The sequence below is a fragment of the Gobius niger genome (assembly GCF_951799975.1).
Source record: "Gobius niger genome assembly, chromosome: 13".
In the NCBI taxonomy this organism is placed as follows: domain Eukaryota; kingdom Metazoa; phylum Chordata; class Actinopteri; order Gobiiformes; family Gobiidae; genus Gobius; species Gobius niger.
Window position 1 is genome coordinate 5,934,670 of NC_136864.1, and position 26,349 is coordinate 5,961,018.

Below are 26,349 nucleotides of genomic sequence, written 5' to 3' on the forward strand. Positions count from 1 at the left end.
CCCTGTGTTTACTGTTCAGTACAACATGCCTTTATTTCAGCTGTGTTTGTTTTGTGGCTCAGAGTAAATTTGCAGATGCTATGACGAAGCTGAACCCATTCAAACACAAGGTAAACACTCACTGTCACATTAGCATTATGGTAGTTACAGTTGTCACACGTGTAGCTAAAGAGCGTCAAAGCCACAGATCCGTAATAAAGCTCTAGATGTGACATTTGAACCGTTGTCGTGGCAGATGTGGCGGCCATCTTGCGATTGTCTGATTAGCCAAATGTAAAGAAATAAAACACTGCTCTGGGCTCTGTTTTATGAGGCATTACATTGCACTGACACTTCCATTATTAAAGGCCCTGTACCTGATATTATTCTGGTGGAATTGTAAAAGTAGACATTTGTGATGCTGCAGTTTGTTTGTTTTTCCACACAAGAGCTAGCAGGCAAGTTGTTTTTAGCGTTATTGTAGCAGTGACCCAGTAAAGTGACCCTGAAAGTTGTGAAATGTGCTTAGAAACTCATCTGGAATATTGGGATGTAAGAAATGTGTTCAGAAAGTTTAGACACAACTAACAATGTAAACTTTTCCACCACTGAAAGCAAACAAAGTGAGCAAAAATATATAATAAGATCAGGTATTGGGCCTTTAATTATCAATACATTTATTTAACACCAAATAGTAAAAATGCTAAACTTGTTTGTTTAGCAGGTAAATGATACAAAATGAAAGCAAAGCGTCTTTCATGGTATAAATTCACATTATTGTTCTGTTTTCTGGTTCTCGATGACAAATATTTTAGAATAGGTATAGAAAGAAAAGTATAGCTCAGGTATCGGTATCGTTAACCAAGTATCGTTAAAGTACTGGTATAAAAAAAGGCCTAGTCTCAGTTCTTGAGTAGGATGGACAGTCACAATATGGCCGCCTGAGCTGGACGTTCCAATGGATTACCATGGCAACGTCCTGTCTAGAGCTTTTTGTTAATACGTTTGTTAAGTGTGACATCACAAGATATTTTAATATTTTAAATAAGCCTTCATACTGTATGGAAACAATAATTCATGTCAGAAAAGACTTACTAAAACAATTCAGAGTAAAAGTAATATTTCTGGGAGATCAGATGTTTAGAAAGAGCATTTGTAGTTGGCTCTACAGCAGGACAAATCAGCTAAATCCCATTGTAGTGAACAAGGCTCAGGTTTTGTTGGACCTGGGAGTGGAGCGATGACATCATCACTTAGGGAAATGTATCCTCTGCATTTGGCTCATCCTTCGCTGTGTTTAGAGTTAGACCTGTCAGGAGCAACAGTCGGGAACAGGGGCGTGTTTAGACTTTTTTTCACTGGGCCCCAGATACACCCCCGCCCAGAAACCCCCTCGAAATTGTGAGCCTGAAGAGTGATATCCAGCTACTCTTCTGTGTGGGTTCCCCTGTGGACTGCCATTCCCCTATCAACCTAAAACATGCCCAATAGGCTAAATCCTCCAGCTAGCTGCTCCTGAACAATCTTTCTCAAGATCTAAAGATATTTCCCAGCCACGGCAATGGATTTATAATTATTACTGCTTATGATAAAGGACGAGCCAAACATACAGGACACATTTTCTTTTCAGGACTTTAAAGCGTATCTTTATTTTTCCAAATGCTTTGTTTTTCAGACTGAGAAATCTGTAGACTTGAGTGACGATGACACGAAGGAAGAAAATGATAAACCGAAGGAGCACAAGCAGGTATTTAGGCAAGGGAGTGAACACTTTTGTTTGGATCGCGTTTTGGCCGGGTGAAGACACAGCGGGACCGGCGGTATAATCTCTGTCTCCCGGGACAACGGATACGAACAGTGTTTAATTCACGGTGGGATAAATAACGTTTTTTAATTTGACCTGATAGAGTTTATAAAAGCCTTTAAAGCTAATGGAAGAACACAAGGCAGCATGATGTAAACAAGGAAGTGCTCCTGTTTATAATGTGCACTGTGAAATGAACTGTGCCCTACTTCCTGGTTAAATAGGTCTCAGAGGAAACGAATTACCCGACATGCACTTGAGCACAAACCCTGGGAAGATCTGAATAAACGACTCCCTTTTAATCCGTCTGTTCTCGGGTGAAGCTGTGACTCACGAACACGCCTTTTATCGTACTGTAATGTTGTTTTTGTGTCAGAACGCTGTGGTGGGAGCCATAAATAAGCTAAACCCATTCAAATCCAGCCAGAAGCATCACGTAATGTCCTTATTGTTTTTTTATACCGTGAAAACTGGTGACGGGGGACGATCGAGAGGCTCAGTAAAGCTAACATTGTGTTCATTAACACTAAAATGGAAAACTTTAGCTACAAAAACAGCAGCTACGTGGATTTGTGCACAGTCATTCAGCAACTCACAAATGCTGTAACTGCTGTTTTTGAGTGGGAAAAAGTCTTTCGGGAACTGCAGATATTTTGGGGTAAAATGTTCTGTAGACCCTTTAATTTCTTATGTGAGTTTTATCGTGTCTCCTCTTAAAGCGCTTTTAATAATTTGTGCTTGTTTTGTTAGAAGTTGTTTGCGACTTAACTAGTTAAAGGGTCTACAGAAACATGAAATCTTATATGGCCTTGTTATTTCATTCTGTATTCTGCACAATCAACGTTTTTCCGTCATGTTACAATGTTGTTTCCTTGTCATGAACAGACCTGGAGTTGTGTTTTGTCTCATTCTTGCCTGTTTGAGTAATCCTGCATTCTCCGGCGCTGATTTTCTTGTCACGCGACTCACACCTGGATCGAGCCGTCTATGACCAGTGTGCGCTCATTCAAATGCAAAAACAAATAGAGATTGAACAAAAATTTGATTTCTTAACCAATTAATCTGTAGCATTCTTTTATGTTTATGAAAGAGTGACCAGAATATATCGCAGAAGAATATTGTGTAAAAAATAGACACAATAAATGGCAAAAACCTTCCAATCTGACAGAGATTGGCACAATTTTTTATATTATTATTATTTCTTTCAAGATTTTTACAAGCAGAAACGTATTACCCATTTTTATTTGTTCTTTGCGTTGTCAAACGTAAAACCTAAACATCTCAGAACTGCTCAAAATGCACATAGATCCTTAAAAGCCCATCTCACCTGCCTGGAGACAAGTTGGAGAATCGAGTTGCAGCTGGTCACTGAGATGTCTTCGAGACGTCTCCTGGAGATAACGCGAGTCTCCAGGTTTAATCTCCATGAAAACCGGTTCCGAGTCTCTGCATGGTGTCCAAGAGGTCTCCGAGGTCTCAAGCAGTTATGTCATGAACACTATTTGTTGTCCTCAACCTGAGAGACGTTTCTGTGACATCCCTGCAAAGTCAAATACCAAGGAAATCTCAAAGAGTCGTATGGAGTCTCTTTGAGATCATGGCCACAGCTGCTTGAGATCACGTAGACCTCTCAGAGACCATGTGGAGACTCCACTGAAATCAAACTTTTCACCAAGACTACCTGGAGACTCGCCTTATTGCCCGGGGACGTCTCAGAGACTTTTCCGTGACCAGCAGCGACTCGAGTCTCCAACTAGTCTCCAGACCGGTGAGATAGGCCCTTTGTGTGCGTGCAATCAGTCCGAGTTACAACTCTCTCATTTTTTTAATATTGCTTTTTAATTTGACGTTTTGGCCCAGAATCTCACATAGTGGTAGAAATAACCCATATAATATCCAATTAGGACACCTGATTTTGTGCATTTGATATTAAGAGAATAGATATGATTTCATCCTCTATGTGTAAAATTCACTTGGCAACATTGGGGAAAAAGTGGGACAAAGGAACAGGATATTCATGACAAAGGAACATCATTCTAACATCACCTTCAATTTGATTTGGCAAAAGCAAAATATAGCAACTAAAAAGTACAACCGGTAATTAATGTTTATTTGTTGCATTTAGAAAGAAGAAGAAGAGGAGCAGGAGACGCCAAAGGACAAAGAGAAGGAAGAGAAACCAAAAACGGTCAGTACATTTCTGCATCATTCACAAAATCACAGCATAAAAAGGAACTCCTTCTGTAACATTTGCACTTGTTTGACATCAGAAGATCGTGATGTTTGTGTAGCTGTTTTTTTTTTTTTTTGTAATTACTGATTATGGCATAAAAATCTTGACGGCCTTGAACGCAGCCTTATTGGCCAAACCTCTTTTCTTGCGCTTGTTACTCAAACTGTGCTTTTGGTGCATTTCCCTTTTTGTAGGTTAGAAAGAAAGTGCCACAGTTCGAGCAGAGAGACCGGAGCGAGACGATACTGGTGCCAAATCGAACCAACAACGAGGTTTGTACCAAGATTTCTGTACTTCCATCAGCTAAATGAGGCTAGATAATAGAAATGACCATTTTAAATAAGTAATTTGGCATATAAAATGATTTTGAGCAGGTTTGGACCATTTTGTATAAGGATTATTTCGCTTCAAGAAGAGAAATTAAAACTTGTGCACTTACGATAAGACAAACAGCACTTGAAATCAGACAAAAAAGTCCTAGACAAGACATTGGCAATATATAATCACCATCCACTCAAAATCTCCTCTTATTTTAAGCACTTTTAAGCCATTTTCAGATCTAAGATGATTCATTTCCCTGTGTATGTGTAGTGTTCTGTTTTTATACCTAAATATAATGGTCCATAGAAGAACTTGATTTGTTAAAATTACTGGAACTAAGTAATATATTGTGTCTTTGTCCTTAACCTCTTAACTCCGCCGTAACCAGGCTCATTTTCTCCAGTTCAGTTGAGAAGATTTTAGATTTGGGTGAAGCTGGAGTTCATAGCTTTCAAATAAGGCGTTTTTGTGAACATTTTTGTTGCATTATTGTCACGATTTTGTGTCATTTTTGCCATATTTCTCTTGCGTTTTGGTAAACATTTCTGTTGCGGATTTTTGAAGATTTTTGTTGCGTTGTTTTCACCTTCAAGGCACTTCTAGAAGAAACCAAAGTCAGGTGGAAGTTAAGAGGTTAATTAGAGAAATTCTGACTCTGTTTTATTGGCAGAAGATTAAATCTAGGTTGAGTAGATTTGGTCTAGTCTTAGATCAGATAAAACCTCCTTCTGCCAGTGGAACAAGCACATTTCTTCTTAACTCAGATTATTGATGTTAAGTGAGATTTCTGCTTGTTCCAATGTCGTTAGCATTTTTATCTGATCTTACGTTAGTTCAATCTGACTCAAACTTGACATAAAGTACCTTGATTCAAGTGATTTTAAGTATTTATCTAATTTAAGATGGTCATTATTCCAGTGAATCCAGTGCTGATATGTGCTTAACAGGAACGTTGCAACCAAAACCAAACTTTTTTTTAGTTACTCTGCACATGTTGATATAAATATAAACATATAATTCCATAAATAAGTATTTCTTCTTCTCTTGATTTCCGGAGGCAAGTAAAATTTTCTGCCAACAGAATAGGCCATTTGACACTTAAAATCTCTTCTCGTCTCTCAAATCATGATACAATAGCATATAATAAAATGGTGGACTGTCCCTTTAAGAGTAACGTGAAGCCTGTTTGAGATTTGTTTATGAATTTGACTTTAAAGATGAACAAGGAAGCCGTTTCGAAAGAGAAGAGAGTCAAGCCTTCAGAAACCCCCGCGATTCCTCCCAGACCTTCCACAGAGGTGCAGTGACTACTCTCTATAATCTGCAAAATATAAAAGAAATGTAAGATACTGACATTTCTTATCATTTTTAGGAGATGAACCGAGCGCAAAAGAACCAGGTATGTACATTTCAGATTTGTCAAAAAGTATATTTAACAATGAGAAAGTTTTTGGTCTATATAACTTTAGATATGGATAATGAATGGTCTGAAAGTTGAAATGATTAGCAAGTCAATTTAGTAAGTATTAATATTAATTGCAGAATAACTAAATGTTGTAAAAAAAATGGGTCTTTTTTATGGACTGTGAACAAAAAGTTTACAAAAGATTGTATATCAAAGGTCAATTCAGAGATATGAGGCTTCAACTAAATGTGCAAAAAGTAAAGAACAATTTTCTATGAGTATAATAAATAAGTGAATCTGTCCTAGATTTGTGAAACAAATTTTAGAAACTCTGACCAGGAGACGAGGTTTTTACTCTTAAATTAAGGTTAAAAGATCTAATCACACCCACAATGTCCCTTTGTTGTTTCCTGTAGCGCTCATTGTGACGCTTCCACTGTGCTCATTGCACACAAAATTATTTGAAATAAGTCCTCATTTACTTGAATTGTTTTCTTTTTAATCATTTTAAGCGTAGAACAAAAAATTACCTCATGGACCAATTTCTTGAAATGAGCCACTCAAGGACACATTTACTTCAAGAAATTGTACTTAGTTCTGGATGACTTTTTTGTGGTACCGCCGGGTTATTTTTTGTGCTCTTTGTCACTTACATTATTCTTTATTCCCGCAGGATTCTGAAGACACTGTGCCAAAGCACGGGCGGCTGTATCCGACTCTGGTAAGAAAAGCAACATGACAAATCCATGACATATAAAGACAAAACACAGGCTTAAAACTCAACTTCTCTTTCATTGTACCTGGATACGCATCTTCATCCATCTAATGCAATATTAATATACATGCCAGAGCAAGGAACAAACATGGTGAGGCCCCAACTCTGACAAATCCAGGCTGGAAATGCTTCTATTTAGCTGCATATGACACTGAAAGCCTTTTAGCTGCACTGATTGCTTTAATTTCTATTCTAATAATTAGTCTTTCGTTGTTTTCTTTAGTTTTCTCACCTTTCTAGTGTAATTTTATGCACTTTAACACATCCTTATCTTGTTCTAAACTTGCTTTGTTCCCATCAGAACAAATCCGACGACGAAGGTCTGGATGACGACAAAACCGAGGACAAAGAGGAAGAGAAGAAAAAGGTGAGGGGGCGTGGCCTAGCCGAGAGGAAGAAAACTCACATAAGAAAACCTTTTTTGCCGTTTTCTGGTGGCACACTAACAAAGTTAAAGCCACACTGAGTAGGATTTTACCCAATAAATAAAATTGAGATACAAGCATTTATTTTATGACAGATATTTTCATCGTTGAAAAATACCTGATAAATGTACAAACAAACATTTATGAGGCTCACCCTCCTAAGATATGACTGTAAACTTTACTGGGAGTGAGTATGTCTCCAGCTCGTCTCCATGGAGATGTACTTGGATGAGAAACTAACCTGTTTATATCTCAAATTCTGCTGCCTTTCGTCACATTATTTTATTACACACTGCAGTAACAGCATTATCTGTGTCATTTGCCGCAACAGTATAGTCCAAAATGTTACGCAGTGTACCTTTAAGTCAAAATCGGGTCCATGTGGATGTTTTTTTACAGGAAATTGTTCAGTAGACACAAAAAACGGCACTTGTTGCTAAGGTTACCATATTTGTTTTTTAGTGTTTATGGGCTGTTGAACCACTTTGCTCCTCTCCATGTCTCTGTATCTTTAACAAGCGCTAGATTATGGATATATTTTTCTACTGAATAAAGTTCACATGTTTTTGATCCCAGGAGGACGTCGGTACAGTACTGCCTACAGTAAACATGTGTCAAATCACATCTTAAAACAACCAGAAATACCCACGATAACTACACATTATTTAAAGGCCATTACTATGTTTTTCCTGCAGGTGAAATGCATTTTGGTTTGCTACTTTAATGCCCTGTGCCTGATTTTAAGTCATTGGTTTTGTCCCCCTGTAGTATATTGTAAGCTCAGCTGTTTGTGGAATTACTAGGGGGTTATTGAGGAAGAGGCTGGGAATGAAAGAGCTGAGACACAAATGATGCAGAATTTCTTTTTATTGCAGGATCACATACAGAATAGACATCAGAGATATATTTTAGATGCGCTGTGATCCACTGGGCTCAGTCCTCAGTCCTCAGTGGGTCTTCATGTGTCTTTGGAGGTTTCGCTTCAGAGCAAAGGTCTTCTCACAGACTGGACAAGCGAAGGGTTTCTCACCTGTGTGTGTTCTTCTATGTGTATTTAGATTAGTTTTTTGTGTGAAGGTTTTCTCACAGGTTGGACAGCTGTAAGGTCTCTCCCCTGTGTGTGTTCTCAGATGTGCCTTAAGGTTTGAGTGCCGTGCAAATTTTGTCTCGCAGGTCGGACAAGCGAAGGGTTTCTCTCCTGTGTGTGTTCTTCTATGTGTATTTAGATTATTTTTTTGTGTGAAGGTTTTCTCACAGGTTGGACAGCTGTAAGGTCTCTCCCCTGTGTGTGTTCTCAGATGTGCCTTAAGGTTTGAGGGCTGTGAAAATTTTGTCTCGCAGGTCGGACAAGTGAAGGGTTTCTCTCCTGTGTGTTTTCTCAAATGTACATGTAGATTGCCTTTTTGAGCAAATGCTTTCTGACAGATTGAACAGCAGAAAGGTTTCTCTCCTGTGTGTACTCTAATGTGTTTTTGTAAATCTATCCTACCCCTACATCTCTGGTTACAAACTGAGCACTGGTGTTTCTTCTTCTGCTCAGCGCCGTCAGGTCTTGACTTGTCTTCATTGCGGACAGTGGTCTCTGGTGTAGACTTGTTGTGGGGTTTGGTTCTTCTGTCTCTGCTCTGGACTTGGTTGTAGTCGTCTCCGTCAGCCTCTGTCTCCATCAGCTGCTCAAACGGAGACTCTTCACTCTTCATACAGACAGCACTGGACTCTGGAACAGGCCTGAAACATGATTTAAAATACATACATTAAACTCTGTTGCCAACAATTAGTCAGTAAATTTGGACGTATTTGAAAGTGTTGGACTTACACTGGCATCTGCTCTTCCTCCTGAGAGACGCTGTGCTCCTCTGGCTCCTCTTTAATCCATGGACCCTGGTTCAACAGGATTCTTGGGCTCAGGGCCTGGTCCAGGAGCCGCTGTCTTCTCTGATTCTCCTCTTTGGAGCGAGAAAGCTCCTCCTGATACTCCGCTGTGGTTCTTTCAAACAGCGCAGATATCTCTTCAGCCGTCGCGGCCAGACGCTCGATCACCAAAGCTCTCAGCGTTTGGAGTTTAGACATTTTTACAAACTCGCAAACTGCGACCACCTCAGTCCTGAACAGAGACAACAGACGAAACAATAACTGTCAATAGCTACTTAGAGACAATAGATTACAGATTTAGCGTCAAAAATGTAAAAACCCGCCATGTTTGTATTGTCAGCAGATTGCATCGTTTATTGTATTATTAGGACATAAATAGGGGGGGGGGAGAAACTGCTGGTCCCTACATTTAGCAAACAAACATCTGAATACATCAGCATGAAACTAGCTTGAACAGTAGCTTTATCTAACATCAGGATTAAGGCCAACATTAACAAAACTGATTCTTCAGAATGCGCTAAAACAAACCTTTTTAACATACGGGATTAATTAAACATAGGACTTACCAGGACAATCTCCTAAAGTAACAAAGTCACAGCTAAAATCATCCACTTTCAAACAGTAAGAGTGCGTTGCTATGGTAATGTGCTTTAAACAAATCAGCACAAATCAAATGTGGTTTCCATAGACATCAGGAGAGTTTTCCTTTTCAAACATGTACAAAACTATTTTTAAAGAAAGTCTAGACAACAGTAATGTAAAGAATTAGCATCTATTTCAAGGCTAGTTTTGAAGCTAACTTTTAGTAAGTGCATTTGTAGGTCGTGAAATGTGCTCACAAACTCATCCTTGTGAAGAATTGGGATGCTGCAAAATGTGTTAGTGAGGAATCAGTTGAATACAGATGGTAACACGTTATACAAGGGGGCGTGGCCTAGCCGAGGGAAAGAAAACTTCTAAAGAGAAATGCAAGTTTTCACTATTTTTAGCTGTTTTCTGTTGGATTATTAACACATTTATCACTCACAAATAAAGTAAAACCAAACTGTCCATATGGATTTTTATTTTTTTTAATTTTGATAACACCAAGTGACAAAAGAAATACAACAAATGTACTGTAATTACATCGTCTTCACAATACATTAGATAGGAAGATAGACTGGTCTATATAGATGATTTTTTTTACTACAAATTCTTCAGTAGAAGCAAAAACTTGTACTTGCACTTGTAGCTAACGTTAGCATATGTAGCATGAAGCTAAAGTAGTTTCCTGGTTAGCATGGCCTGTTTTTAAGTATTTATGGGCTGTTGAACCACTTTGTTCCTTTCCATGTCTCTGTATCTTTATTTTGTAAATAAATAGTATCATAATTCAGCGTTTGTTAAAGTGATGGTAAACAAATGGGAGAAAGTTCATTTGTTTTCCCTCTGACTGCTTCGAAAATGACCTTATATTATACCAAATAATCTGAATTAAGAAAAAAAATGCTTGCTCAATTGGCAATGATTCAAGACTAGACCAAGTCTACTCAAACTTTAGATTTGATCTCTTAATAAGTCGGTCCATTCTGTTAGAGGATATTATTAAATCATTATTTATCATACTAGCCTTTGGCCGGGCCTTTGGCCGGGCCTCGCTAGTCTCCACATTTGATATTCTGAGATTAGGAGTGATTACAAAGAAATGTCCAACCCGTCACACAGTTCAGGTGTAGACCAGTGGTTCCTTAACCATTCCAAAAACTATGGCCACTACAAATGAGTAAAAGAATGAAGGCAAAAAACAATTTCAAACAAACTGCAATTGGAGTGTTTGATGCGCCAGTACTCCTTTCTTATAAACTACGACAATATTGTCGCTAAACTCGGGGAACAGGATTCAAGAGACAGTGGAATAATTATGGATAAATTTTAGGGGTTCAGCTCTAACGGTGTGGTTGACGGTGCAGGACCCGTGGTTTGGTCCATCACGGTAGTTGACAATAAAAATAATAATGTGTAGGTTTTGAACTGGAATAGCCTAATGATCGTTATTAGACAGTATTTATAACCTTACAATAAAATTGGCAATGCTTCAAAGCTGCTTTAGAATAAAATGTACCTCTGGGCTCACAATACGTGAAAGCAAAATAGAAAACCAATGGTACAGCAGCAAAGAAAAAAAAAAGAAAAAAAAAACTACGCAGTGCAGGCCATGCGCTCGTTAAGTTGTATTGTCATTTTCGCTTTTACTCACACGGAGGATAAATCAGTCGGAGCAGCGCGTTTGATTAGAGGCTCGTGTTTGAGCAGGTTTTGGGCGCGCACGCACACGCACACACATACACACACACACACACACACATACATACACACACGCACACACACGCACACATCGCCATGTTTGGATGCGCGCGCACACATACATACACACACGCACGAACACACACGCGCGCACACACACATCGCCCTGTTTGGATGCGCGCACACGCACGGCAGTCAGATCTCGTGCACTCGCGTTTTTGTGACAGCGGGTTGTCCTCGGACAGCAGCACCACCAACCACGCACACACTCAGTACTGTCGCCAGGCTTCCTGGTGTTCCCAAACGGTCTCCCATCCCAGTCCTAACCAGGCACTTCCCTGCTTAGCTTCAAAGTCGGTATGGGAAATAAACATGGCGGCGCCCAGGCGGCGGCCATTGAGATAGCGTTTTCTATAATAGATTGGGTCAGGCTGTAAAGTCGTACTATCTCTGTCATAACCTTGACTGTGGTGCTCAGACTCTCAGCCACTGAGTGTTTCCTTGTGTAACAGTATGACGCTCGAGAGGGTATTTATCCCTTTTCTGTGGAAGCATAGATAGACTTCAATTGTAGGACTTGCACAATGTCTCGAGTTCATGTCTCCGGGTCCTGCACCGATGGTAGATAAACTTCTCCTGCATAACACTTCATAAAACATCCAGACTGCTGCCTATTTTTCATCTATCCTCTCGAACGCATTCATGTTATTTCTTTGATTATTCTTTTTCCACTGTGTGGTTATACATAGAGGATCCTTTTATGTATTGTTTTGCCTAATCTGGTAACATTAGGAGGCCAATTTGATAACAATGGCCTTGATTGTTGTTGTCTACTAAATAGTGTTGATGGTGTGTGAATCATGGCGTTAACATCTAAAGGTGAAGCTTGTTTACAATGGACAATGAGACCCAAAGTATTACAAATAATACTAATAATAGACATTGTGTTTTGTCCAAACGGGATCTAGAAAATCTACTTCCAGCAACTTTTTGTTCCTTATTATTGTCACGAAGTTCTCACACGCAGATTTAGTGACATTTAACCTGACTTCCTGTTTCTTTGATTCGGGATTCCTGCCTGAAAACCATGAGTTACATTTACATTTTACTTCCAATATGATATTCTTATATTTATTGATTGGAAATTAGAGTTTGGTCTGTTCATGTTGTGAAATACTAGTCCTAGACCTTAAATGTCATTAAAAACATTATAATAGGTTCAAACAGGCATTAAGTTTTTGACAATAATGACATAATGATCATCTTTTACTCCAGGAATGGATCAAAAACACTAAAATTATGGTCCAAATCACATTCAGCTCTCAATTGTGAATGAGAATTATTGTAAATCTTCAGCTTTGTTCAAATTGTGGCTCTAAAGTTGAAGTTCTGTCCATTTCTTTTTACACATCCAAGTTTTCCTTCATTCCTATGTTTTTATTTAATGGTTATATATCTTTGCAATGCCTAAACATTGCACAAACCCAGCATATTTTTAAGTATTTGTGACTACTTCAACCTTCAAATTGGGTCACATTTCAACATTATCTACCCACCTCTGAAAAGTGTGTCTAAATTAACATGTGACCGTTTTTGCAATGACTCTGTTTTGTCTCATGCTTCATTTCCAGAGGCAGAAGAACAATGTGGTTTGTCCGGTTGTAGAGCTTCATCCCGTGACTTTAATCTTACTCCGACATTGTTTTCCAGGTCAAAGTGCGAAGACCGAAACATCACAATCCCTTCATGCCGCGCACAGGAGCTAAGGTACAAGCCAGCGGTTTCTTACACGCACATTTTACACCTTATTTCTTTGGTTTATTGGACTTGGGGCTCCACTTAAATAAGATATTACAGAGAGTGCATTACTTGAGCTGAGATTTGAAACTTCAATCCAATAATGGCAAGAGTGTTGTTAATCCTTGTGTAAAGCAATTACTTTCCCCAACCACTTAAAACATGCATAATAGGGTTCTCTCTGGATCCAGGACTGACCTAAAAAGGAGATTCTTTATTTCAATCGGATTTTTCTGGTTAAAACAGGGTCAAATAAATGTGCTCCAGTCGGTTTAATTGGGAATTTTTTCGCTTAAAGTGCATATGACACAGTAGACACAAGTATATTAAAGATTTTGCGAAAATATTTTACCCAGCTTTCTTTAGTTTGACCATTTTTGGTGTTGTTTATAGTTTCACTTCCTTATTGGACAATGACAGGAAGTGACATAGATAGAGGCAAACGATTTTAGCTATTGCCATGCCGACCAGTTCAGTCAATGGAAAATGAATGAGTCAAACTGCTCTGAATTTTACCTCTACCTATGTCACTTCTTTCTTCATTAACTGAACATTACTGAAATATAATGATAGTTACACTTACAACGATGTTATCCATCACCAAACACTTTAAACCTGCATTAAATGCCATTAAAAGGAATTTAAATGAATTCCAACGGGCATTACGTCTACATTGCTTCGAAAATATTGACTCAATATTGCTCAGGTTGTTCCATCAGTGGATTTCTTCTTCCCGGATGCACGGGCGTATTCCAAGATGAAAAAGCAAGGATTCATCTGGCTCACATTGTGAAAGAGTGCTTGGAGCATGAGACATCGTTTTCACACCACAGAGTCCAGATCTTGACCCCATTGAGAATCTTTGGGATGTGCTGCAGAAGGCTCTGTGCAATGGTCACACTCTCCCATCATCAATGCAACTGGATCAAAAGATCCAGTGTTAAAGCAACACTGGATCTTTTGATATTGCAGACGCTTATTGAAATAATGCCACAGTGAAAGCGATTTGCTTTTGAGTGTAGGCATTTCCCCTCAGTTTGATGGATTATTTGCAAATCTTAAGATATTAAACACACAGATATAAGCGTTTGTGGCATTAAAATGTTGTGTTTGAGAATTAGAATTTCAAGACAGTAAAACATACTGTACTATTGCTATTTTTATGAAAGGGAAAGAGTGTAGATGTTCCTATACAGATTTCAAACTCCTGTCTAATGTTGTTATCGCCCACTTTTGGTCTGAGTCCTAATCATAATCGTATGTTATGTTTTTAGCTCGCTTCAGTGGAAACAGAAGAAGAAAAAGAAGCTGAAAATGATTCAGCCCAAGAAGAAAACGAGGAGGGCGGTGACAAAGCAGAGGTGGGTTTGCCGACAGTGGAATGATATTGAAATATACCAAGTGTTTTAAACTATTATTGACATGATTTCTGTTCCAGGCCAAAGCAAAGAAACCGAAGAGACGAAATCCCTTCATGCCTAATGTCAAGGTAATTTTCACCACAGTCAACAGACACTAAAAGCTGAAAATGTTTCTCAAACCATGCTGCTTTTTACACATTTTTGACTGAAGCTGAGACTGAATTTGCAAAAAAAGACAAAAGATGTATTAAAAACAAAAGAAACAAAAGGGTGTGGGCTGCCAGGTCCGGAAGTTGAGTTTGATTGGAAGAACCAAAACCAGATTTTTCAGGACTCCGTTAAAATCTTTCGTCGCCAAGAGTATCTTGAGTGACAAATGTTGGAGAAACTGTTGATTTGTCGATGATCAAACTCACATCTTTTGGGACTGTCCCACCATACATAACTTTTGGAAGGATATTAAGGACAATCTTTTTGGAAAATCTACTAAAAGTGAACATCTCTTTAGACTCCCAAATACTTTTACTGGACATTTCTTCCAGACAGTCTCAAGACCAAGCATTTCTTCTTCACCTCCTCTTAATGACTGCAAGTAAAATGATAACAATCTGTTGGTTAAAACCTGAGCCACCTACAGTCACGCAATGGATACAAAGGACAAGACAAGTTTATTTGACAGCACAAATGCATTAAAAAACCCTGGTTTTTGAGAGAAGATGGGAACATGTTATTGACTTTCTGAAATAGGACACAAGCCTAGCCTTGAATTCTGTGTTTCTGATTGTTAATAATATATGAAGCCCAGTCTCAGGACAATGTTCATGTTTTATTAGTGTATAATCACAATAAAGTAAACATTTTTAGGTCCTGCACTCAGTCGTTACCAAATCTTCTCTACAATGGATAATTCCCGGGCTACTGAGAGCGTACACAAACATAAACTTGTCGTTGTCCCTATGAATGCCATTTGAGAGTAGTTTGATTAAGTTACAAGTCGTTAGCCACATAGCATAATTGCCAAACTCATATTACACTATTTTTTGGAAAACAGGAAAAAAACACCTTTTTTTTAATAAACACATTGATATTTTATTATTGCTATTGCAACAATGCAAAATGACTTGGGCAGTACAGTATACAATGTGGATTACGAAGTGCTTGTAGGATGACCTGCTCCAGTCTGGTATGAGGTGTCCCCCTGTACGAGATTTCCCCTCTGCCCCCCTGTACTGCATTTTAACATGGATTTAATTAGTGTTGGCTGATCGTTTTTTTTCTGGAAGTGAGTTGTTGCTCATAAACCAGGCCCATCGATCTCTACGTTTGTCTGCAACATATAATGGGGAGTTTTGTCAGGAACTGTTTAAAGTGCATATGACACATTAGACACAATTATATTTAGGATTTTGAAAAAAAAATTACCCAGCTTTCTTTAGTTTGACCATTTTTTGTGATGTTTATTCCTCCACCTCCTTATTGGACACTGACAGGAAGTGACATGGATAGAGGCAAACAATTTCAAACTGTTGCCGTGCCGACCATGTGGTGTCAATGGGAAATGAGTCATTCAAAAGCATTAAAACCTGTCACATGCACCCATAGAAATGTACATTGTTTTCCACATTGTAGAGTACTTTAGCGTGTATTTAATTGCTGATTTGTGCAATAATATTTCTCAAAATCATCTTGGGGGCAGAGTTTCTATGCTGGAGGCACAGAGTTGGTGCACTATAACGCTTTTAAACTGTATAATGTTTTTTAAAAGTCTTATTCATGTGGTTTGTGTCTGTTTTGTTCAGGCTAAAGCCAATCGAAAAGCAGAAGAAGAAGCAGAGGTAAACAAACCTCCTGTATTGTCTCTCTCTCTTTTTCTCTTATCCTTTGTTTACCTGTGCGCTCCACGTCGGCCTCGTCTTCCCCACATTCCCCTCCTGTCTCTCTCTCTCCTGTATTTACCTGTGCGTGGCCCGTCTGGCCTGTCCGGACTCGCCCTCGCTGAGTCACCTGGAGACGCAGGAGCTCAAAGACATGTTTCGGTCACGCGTCTCCTCCCTCTGAACAAAGCCGGTGTTTGCAGATCTCTGGGGCCGTCTCTCCTCCCCACAGGCGCCATCACCGTCGACAATGTTTTTCCTTTTTTCCCACGTGGGCCCTCTGAGATGCAGTCTGCACCCTTCCCCCTCTACACAGTCAAAAGTGATATCCAGGAGTTATATTACAAGATCTGAGCCTTTCTGACTAGTTTAGACTCTTTTATCTTATATGTGTAGCAGGATTCTTGAAATTGGGAAAAAATGTCTGTCTCGTGGCAGTAATACAAAACGCAATATGTATCAATATGTAGCTCCTTACCATGTGTTTATATATATATTTTTAAGGAAAAAGCTGTAGTATGAGTAAAATATGATCAAATAAAGGGAAAACAATGTGTTGAATGGTAAAAAAAAGTCATTCACTTTCTAATTAAATTGAAATACTTAAATTATGAGTATCTGACAGTAAAGTGCCAAGTAAAAAAATCTGCATGTGAAATAAATGTGAAATGCGCTTAACCTCTTAACTCCCACCTGAATCGAGCACATTTTCTCCAGCTTTACCCCCTTCCAAAAGCTTCTGGAAAAAAGGTGTGAAAATAGCAACAAAACTGAGACGAAAACAAGGATGAAAATGTGAAAAAAGTGAGAAAAAATTGACGAAAAAGTGACAAAAAATGTACAAAAAAATGACTAAAATTGACAAAAATTTGACAAAAAAGTGAGAAAAATTTGATGAAAAATTGAGAAAAAACAGACGAAAAAGTGATAAGAATTTGACCAGAAAAATGCGAATAATTTGACAAAAAAGTGACAAAAAAATGGACCAAAAAAAAATCGAAAAATTTGACGAAAAAGTGACAAAAAAGTCACGAAAATTTGACAAAAATGAGATGACTGCCCAACAAAAAAAGTGATGTTAGAGGTTAGAGTTAAGAGGTTAAATTAAGAAAAACAAACCTCTTATTTCACTTTAAATTAGATATTAAATCTTAATTACTTGAAATACCATGTTTTTTCTTATTTGAAGTGTAAATATACGGTGTTAGGGCTGTAACTAACGAGTATTTTGGTAATCGATGAATCTACTGATTATTTTTTCTACACATAAAGCTAAAGTGGCGCCGCTTGAGGACATGTTTATGGAGTAAACTTAAAGTGAATGTTTGTAGGAGGTTCTTTGTGCTAATTCTGCTTCTGATTGGATGAGACACAGACAGATATTTATGAAATTTACAAAGTACAAAACACTACAGACCCTAACTTTAAAAACAAAGTAGGTTTTCATTAAAAAAAACATGATTGTCGTGCCATTTTTGTTCTTTTTGAGTCTGTGTTTCCTAGAAAATGACGAATCGATCACTAAAATAGTTGTCAACAGTAATCGATTAGTTGTCACTTAATTACTCAAATCAAGGTCAGATCCTTGAGTCATTTTAACAAAGATGTGTATATATATTTTGCAGGGAAAATGGCTCCTGAACAGAAAAGTCATGTAACTAAAACCCATCAATTCGGAAATGAACTCAAGCAGAGATTTTAAAACTACTTAACTACTGCCGTATCAATTTATGCTGATTTTGAGCAGGTTTGGACTGTCCTTAAGTAAGAGAGCCAAAGGAACAAGCATTCATTTGTTTAAAATAAGAGAAATTAATTTGTGCACTTAAAATAAGACCACAACACTTGAAATGAGGCAGTCAAAGGCAAGAGAAATCATTTTTGTTTGTTTGTATCTAAACATTCTGCCCTGTTAAATATTATTTTCGTCTAAGCCGATTAATTTTTCCAGTGTAAAAACTAAAACCAGACAGAAATATCATACAAAGTCATGTAATGTAGACCTGAGTCCTACATAAATCTAAACTGCTCAGATTATTTTATATTGGACTCTATATAAATGTACTCACACCCTCCCCACACAGGCTCCCCCCTCACACGGTGCAGCTGCATGTTGTTCTTACTGTACGAGAGGAGCTGACACTGAAATGTGCCCGGACCTGTTCAGAGCTTCCCTTTTCTCATGTTCGTGGCACAGTCTGGCATCTACTTCTCTAAAAACCACAGCGAGACTAATCGACACTTCCTCTGTGTGATGAAAATGAAACCCTCCACTGTATTTACTCAATTCAATTTCACTTCAGTGTAGCTGATATAAGATAATGAAGCGACTCAGAGGAATTAAAAGCGATAAAAATTGTGATGAAAATTTCAATCTATATTTAAAAAAAATCTCAAATACAAATAACATGATTACACAACAGTGTTAAAAAAAGTATATATTGAGGTCAGGCTACTTTGTCGTGTTGTTTAATCTCTTAATTCAAGTAACGTATGTCATTTCTTAAAATTATTATTCAGTGTTTAATGCTGTCCCTGGACCCAACAGGCATTAAAAAGATATATTTTTTGCAGTACCTACTTTTGACACCAGTAGGACCTAGACATTGTTTTAATGCAATCCTGATCAAAAGTTTAAGACCAGTTAAAAAATAGCCTAAATAAATAAATAACATTTTGCATAGTTGGATCTTAACAAGGTTCCGAGTAGAACTTGCCACAAGAAGAAATTGGAGTGAGACAAAAAAGAAAATTGAGTTAGCTTTTTATTGTTTTTTATTCTAATGGTTTCTAACATTTGGGGCATCACAAGCAGAAGCACGAGCATCTTGGTGCCACAGTGGAGGGGGCGCCATAATGATCTGAGGTGCTTTTTTCTTCAGTGGAACAATGGAGCTTCAGGTGGTGCAGGGCGTCAAACGGCCGCTGGTTCTGTGCAGATGTTACAAAGAGCATTCTTCAGACTGAGGCCCGAGTCTGTGGGAACCACTGGTTATAAGGCTCCAGTAACGGAGCCCAATAATGTGGGTCGAGGATCGTCCAGTGTCTTGACAGACGGACAATCGGATCCTCCGGTTCAGTGCTGGGAAAATGTTTTCTTCCACTTGACTTTTTAGACTTTTTATAACCCTCAGGATCTTTTTAGAAATTCAAAATGACAGATTCAGTCTTTTAAAGGCATGTGGTCTTAAACTTTTGACCAGCTGCAAAAACAGCCTATGTCAGTTTTTTTTTTTTTTTTGTCTCACTTCCATTTCTTCACCCTTGTTAAGATCCAACCATGCTAAATGTGACTTTTTTCAACAGTTCTTAAACTTTTGAGTGGTTTGGTTGTAGCCTGATAAACCACACCCACTTCTTTTCTGCGCGAAAGAAGGTGGGTCTGGCCACACAAGGTAAACAAGTGTCTGACTGGCTGCTAAGGGTGAATCAATCACGACCATCACAGAGAAATGACAAGGTTACGTCACTCGCTGCACCACTATGTTGTTAGTTCAATTAACATTAACCAAAACTTATCATGGATGAAGTCGTCAAGGATTTTGCCTCCACATGAGTTCATATTTAGTTAATATTTTGTGAATTGGACTTCGGCTGTCGTTACGTCCGCTAATTGCTAGTTGGTTTATTTCACTGACAATCTGTGCGCATTAAGCCCATTCAAACTGCTCCAGTTGCTCTGTGACCAGACTAATTCCCTGCGTGGAATGGACAGGGACTAGTATGGCAGAGCCAGGTAAGTTTGTTTGGGCTTTATCGCAGAAATCCATTATTACTGAAGTTTAGCCAACGTACAGTATAGAAGATGTAGTGATGATTCGAGGAGAAACCATGAGCTGTTTTTCCGAATCGCCAACAGGATGAGTGTTGGACATTCAGACCCTTAGCCTCGTCCATCAGAGGTTGAGTTAATGTTTGAATGTCGACTGGGAAAAGGGCTATGGAAGACTTGCAAACATTCCCTCTTCATTCACTGTTAAATCATATTGACTGCTGTTATAGAACAGCTACACACAACCTCTTGTCACAATCGGCTAAAACTGATTCTCTTTTACATGTTTTCTCTTTCAGGGCGACAAGTCTCTCTTTGACCGACTGGAAGAGTTCAGAGTGGAACCTTCACAACCGGAAAACAGTGAAGTGAGTTCATAATATCAGACATGACGAGATCTATTTACGCAACATTAACTCTGCTGTTGCCTGTAGGACGGGGATAATCTCATGGACTGGTGGAACACAGTGGACAGTAAGTCAATTGTTTTCAGATTTTGCACGGACCTTACAGTATGAGTGCAGATCTACTCAGGCTTCACAAGAACATTTAAACAATAGGCAAAACAAATACAGTCCAGCGGGGAATCTGGAGTATAATGACTTTTCAAAATGTCAAATTATGTAAAGTCTCACTTGTGCTTGTTTTTGTCTGTTCAGCTTGGGAAGACACTCCTCAATTCGACGACATGACGCCGAAAGAAGAGGCCAAGTAAGTTTGAACGAAAACACAAAAACACCCAAGACCTGAGACATGAAATAAATCTCAATGAAGAAAACAATCCTTTACATTAGGTTTATAGCACAGTTAATATATTGTAGATTGTTTTGTAGATTCATGATGGTAAAGCAGCACAGAGATGAAAAACACAAACTACAAAGACGTTAGTGGGTTGGAATGACTTTTTACATTCATCCTTGTAGCTCTTAACACTATTGAATGTATAGAACAGGAGTAGGCAACGTCAGGCCCGGGGGCCAAATCCGGCCCTGTAGCATAGAACCATTGGCCCTCAAGAGGATTTTGACAAATAACTTTAAACAAATCAGAGGTACTTTAACCAGTAGAGTTTAACCCCTTAACCCTGCCTTAACCGAGCACATTTTCTCCAGTTTGTCTTTACCCAAATCTAAAAAAAAGCCTCTCGATTGGAGCTTACAGCCTATAGGAGTAACGCCTCATTTGAAAGCTAAGACCGTCAACTGATCTACAATTTTTCCTCACGTTGTCGCCGCGTTGTCTTCACTTTTTGTTGCGTTTGTCACTTTTTTTTTTATGCATGTTTGTTGCACGCTGTTGCTTTTTCATCACTTTTTTGTCGATTCTTTAATGCTTTTTTTCCCAAGAAGCTTTTTAGATTTGGGAATGGTCTAACTGGAGAAAATATGTTCACTTAAGGGGTTAAGTACAGTAAAAAAATGTGAGAAATACTGTCAATTACTTAAACATTTCCAAACAGAACATCAAATTAGGTCATATATTAAGCACAGCACCGGCATTTGTAAGGTTCACTTTTGGCTAAAATTGTCAGGTTCGGCCCTTGATCTTTTTACAATGAAGAAAAACGGCCCTCGACCGAGCAAACTTGCCTACCCCTGGTATAGAACGCTGGTCATCATCGGGAAAATAAGTACGGACAGGGTGAACCGGTACTTGAAGGTACTTATTTTCCTGACCAGCGTTTTATACATTGTCCCGCTTATTATACGTCCATTTGACAACTGAACACACACAACATAAACTTCATACACTTTTTATGAAGGTCGAAAGGTTTAATTAATGATTTCGGCGGCAAATAGTTCCCAAAGGTTTGCGTGTTGCTAGTTGCTAACCGAGCTAGTTAGTTAAAGGTGCAGTTGGAGAGGAGGAGTTGTGGTGAATCTCGGGGTAAGTCCTGTTAACTTCACAAGCGATTCCCCCAACTTCTCTCACAGAGACGAGGACAGAGACAGTGTCCTCGACGACTACGTGCGGAGTGATATGAAAGACCTGTATTACAAGCACGAACTCACTATTTTTTTCGGAGGTCCTTTTGGGATCCTTCAGCTCCGGGACATAAGAAACTCAAGAGAAGGTGTCCGTTCGAAGAAGTCTTTATTTGATCAATAGCACAAAATACACATCACATCTTAACAAGTATTTGATGGGAAGTCTGTCTATGGATGTCTGTCATAGTATTTTATACTGTTAGTCCTGCCTCTAAACCAGACGCACAAACTGACCTTGACTCAGATGGTATGTGCAAGTGCTTTCCATCACTGATCTTATGCTTTGACCATCATAGATCTGCCAGTAATTTTCAATGCAGGACATTAATGTAACAATGACACAAGCAAAATCATTACACAAAGTTCACGTTGTTCTTCTCCGAATGGATTTATACGTTTTACACAGGCAGACACAATAGTAATTCTTACATCCTCTACCAGAAAAGAATGACCGGTAGAACGTTGGAAAATCCCATTCAAGTTAATGGAGCGTTCTACTTACTTTGTGAAGAGCCGTATGATAATATTGGATAAGTTGAGTGTTTGTGTAGGTTTTTATGCGGTCGACGTGGTTGCAGTTAGGACTGAGGGACTTTGGGAGAATGTGCCCAAAGAATGAGATCAGCTGACTACCTGAACATGTTTTTTATTTATTTATTTGATAGGGACAATGCATATTGATGAACAGTTGCACATGAGCACTGTAAATATGCCGGATTATAGCAGGGATGCTCGTTTCCATCTGTAGTCCCTAGGCAGGCAGCACATACACAATTTACAATTTACAATTAACAATTAACAAAATGTGACAACAATAAATGCAATAAGAACTAAAAGTGTTCACAGGCCTGGTTTACCTTTAGCCACAGTTTAAAACGTGCTTTGAAAGTGGCCAGAGTTGGAGTCTCTCTGACTGATGAAGGGAGACTATTCCAGTACTTGGTGCCTTTTACAGAGAGCACAGTCTGTCCAGAGGAGGTTCTCCTGTGTGGAACCTCACAGTCTCCTCGAGCTGATGCCCTGGTGCCCGTGATCCCACTAACAGACTTTGGCTTGATGAAATCCTGCAATGGAGGTGGCGCAAGTCCATGCAATACTTTATATACAAGGCAACCATATTTAACATTAATGAAGTTATCAAAATTGAGTAAATGATGCTTCTCTAAAACAGTGCAGTGGTGAAAGGAGAACGGTTTCTTGTCCAAGATTTTTATGGCTATGTAGGTTATTTCTTCTTCTTCTTTGATGGCACGGGCATATTCCAAGATGATGATGCCAGGATTTATCGGGCTCACGTTGTGAAAGAGTGGTTCAGGGAGCATGAGACATCATTTTAACACAGATTGGCCACAGAGTCCAGATCTTAACCCCATTGAGAATCTTTGGGATGTGCTGGAGAAGGCTTTGCACAGTGGTCACGTGTGCTGTGATCAAAGCAAATAGAGTGTGTGACTTTTTCTTGGTCAGGCAGTTTCTCATCCGGGCAGTGCACAAAGCCTTGATTAAAATGATTCTTCTCTTTCAGGGCTTTCGCGGTGACGGCCGATAAGATCCAAAAGGGCATCCGCGTGTTCAACAAGCTGTTTTCGGAGCGCGCCGAGAGCCTGTGGCAGCACGTCATCGACCTGAACGGCATCGCGGACGGCCTCGACAAGTTCAACAAGAAAACCAAGATCGCTCAGATCACCGGCGGCTCCACCAGCGCCACGGGGGGCGTCCTCACCATCACCGGGCTGGCGCTGGCCCCCGTCACCATGGGCGCGTCGCTCATCGTCACCGCGGTGGGGCTGGGGATCGCCACGGCGGGCGGGCTGACCACGGCGGGCGCGGGCATCTCCAACCAGGTCAACAACTCCATGGATCGGAAGAAGGTGGAGAAGATCGTGGAGGATTATCAGGAGAAAATGGTCGACCTGAACAAAGCGCTGAAGTTCATCAAGCAAGGGATCGAGAACCTGCGGCAGTTCGATCTGATCAAGATGAAGAAGGCGGCGTACAACAACGACTTCCCCGCGCTGAGCAGCAGGTTCTACGAGGACGGCGCCATGGCGGGGAAGGCCATCCTCATCAACGCCAACGAGATCATGCGAGTGGTGCAGATCGCCAACGTGGCCGGCAGCACGGCGGCCCGGGCCGTGCAGATCGCCAGCATGGCGACCGGCGTGCTGACGGGGCTGTTCGTGGGCATGGATATCTACTTCGTGGCCAAGGACTCGAAGGAGCTGAAGAAAGGGGCGAAGTCGGAGTTCGCCGGCAAGATCCGGGAGGTGGCGACCCAGCTGCACGACGGGCTGGTGGAGCTGAACACCATCAGGGAAGAGCTGCAGGCGTCGACGAAACCCGAAGAGGAGCAGGAAGGAGTTCAGCCGACGGAGGGGGAGAAGAAAGAAGTGAAATACTCGGATGAAGAGGAGGAAGACGAGATCGACCGCATCAAGAAAGAGATCAAGAAAGACTACGAGAACAGAGAGTGGGTCTGAACTCTATTTTACAGTTTTATTATGAGTTGTGTTTGGTACTTCTGAGATGGCACAGGACAAAAAGGGCTAAAATCAGTACTAACCCTACCCTAATAAAGACTTGACAAGGGTGGACAGGAGGGGGAAGAGGAAGAAGAAAGATATGATTATAGGGGAGGAAGAAGAGGAAACAAATCAAAGACCATGGGAACAGAGAGGTTGCGGTACAACGCACGTCTTTAAATTCCGTTTTGATTCCACATTTAAAGACTTAGTGGTAGGATTATTTTACAATCCTGAAGGTTTAGTGGTTGAATCCTAGTTCTGGGTGTCATATACTGTTGCCAAAGGTGCACCTTTTCTATCCATGTATTTGGTTTGTGAGTGATGGAGCTTGGAGTGGCATTAAGTGAAGATTGGCAGCCCCAAAGCTTCTGGTTATTAACAAAGCATTATTTACACCTAATTTACATGTTCAGCGCTGGAAATAAGTAGGAACTAAAAGGAAATCCGATGAAATAATCAGAACTATTCTTCTTACAGCTTGTACCGGGTTACAAAGAATCTCTAATCAGCCAATCCTCCTGTTTCCTGGCAGCTCTAGCCTCCGTGTCCTTCCACCCATGTATATCCACTATCCCTCCTCGATCTGAAAACGTCATCTCCAAAACATCAAACATGATCGTTCCCCGTGACACACTCATTCTTAATCCTGTCCACCCTCGTCACATCAAGTACCACATACAGTTTTACTTCAAACATCTCTTATCAATTGTTAAACATTGCTGCTATAATGATTTTTTAAAAGAAATATTGCGCCTTTAATCATGTGTCAAAATGGTTTTAAACTTCCTGAATGTTCTTAACAGGAAACGTAGGTGGAATCTCGATGAACTGGGTACTTTCCTAGACTTTTGTGCCAATAATAGAAACGAACAGGCTTTTAAATTAACATTTTATACACTGTAGGAATACATTGAACCACTATAATAAAGTGCCTCTAATTTTGTATCCCTTAAACTAGCCATTGTATATAGTCTTCTGATCTTTTTCTTGGTTTGGGACTTACTTGATATTTCTAACTTTACTTTCAGGGTGTGGCTGTCGCACCGTAACCAAACACTATAGGAAATGCATTTGCTGGACTATAAAACTGTATATTTATTTCCCTTTTCTACTCAGAGCTATTTATTCTTCAAGTGCAATAAACGGGTACTTTCGTAGGACTCTGTGTGATGAATGTACATGTGAAATTAAATAAATAACCACTTTGTCATTGTGTGTCTTTGAAGGAAAGTTGAGCAAACACTACAGTTTCATGCTGCTTTGTTTACAGAAGCGATAACAGAAGTCAAGCCAGTCAGGCATTTCATTCAGCTTCTGGTTCGACACGGTCTCCGGTAAAAAGAAAAAGGCTTGTAAAGGTTAGGCCAGGAACTAAACTTATTTCCACATCTGAGTAGGAACTTGGAGAGTACCTAGTTACACAAGAGCCAATTGTGCACGTTTTATGGAAATGTTTGTAAACCGTGGTATCGAGAGGAAGGCGGGAATGTGGGAAATGTGCAAACTCCAGCATCGACCCGGTCAGTGTACCTTTGGGTATTTGGATTTTCTTTATTGGAATGAAAATATCAAATGGAAAAACAAGTTGTTTTTCAATTTTGGTTTGCATATCAAAAAACAAAACATGAAAAAAACAGCCATTTTTCAAGTGAATGAAACGCTGTTTTTAAAAAATGAAGCTGATTTTCATGTTTTCACTGTAAATTTAATAAACAAAAAACAAATTAAGACGAAAACGAAAAACAACCCAATTTTCGTTTATGTAATCTTATACGCCTCTTATATGAAGGTGCTGTTTGTGCAAAAACATCCGCCTTGTGATTGGCCGCTGTATCGGCACATCTAGGCCATTCCTTTGGTCAGTGGCAGCAGACACTATAGATACTAAAGTGCTGGAGAGACACGAAAAAATATGTTTGATCTAATCAGTTTTAC

At 39.5% G+C, this 26,349-nt stretch overlaps 2 protein-coding genes across 2 annotated transcripts; one reads left to right on the top strand and one right to left on the bottom strand.

Annotated features, from left to right (window-relative positions):
* Positions 1-1,670: 1,670 nt before the first annotated feature.
* On the top strand, positions 1,671-24,406 carry apol1 (apolipoprotein L, 1). The gene is made up of 15 exons (XM_079569401.1): positions 1,671-1,726; positions 3,909-3,971; positions 4,211-4,288; positions 5,555-5,635; positions 5,710-5,736; positions 6,416-6,463; positions 6,819-6,884; positions 12,808-12,864; positions 14,169-14,255; positions 14,333-14,383; positions 16,055-16,090; positions 20,201-20,269; positions 20,336-20,375; positions 20,561-20,612; positions 23,415-24,406. Exons 4-15 carry the CDS (start codon positions 5,555-5,557, stop codon positions 24,367-24,369), a joined length of 1,569 nt encoding a protein of 522 aa, XP_079425527.1. The 5' UTR covers positions 1,671-1,726; positions 3,909-3,971; positions 4,211-4,288; the 3' UTR covers positions 24,370-24,406.
* On the bottom strand, positions 7,750-9,097 carry LOC306972775 (uncharacterized protein; the record flags this gene model as incomplete). Its single annotated transcript, XM_079569481.1, has 3 exons — positions 8,759-9,097; positions 8,454-8,670; positions 7,750-7,764 (listed from the first exon to the last, which is right to left on the bottom strand). Exons 1-3 carry the CDS (start codon positions 9,010-9,012, stop codon positions 7,750-7,752), a joined length of 486 nt encoding a protein of 161 aa, XP_079425607.1. The 5' UTR covers positions 9,013-9,097.
* Positions 24,407-26,349: the final 1,943 nt, after the last annotated feature.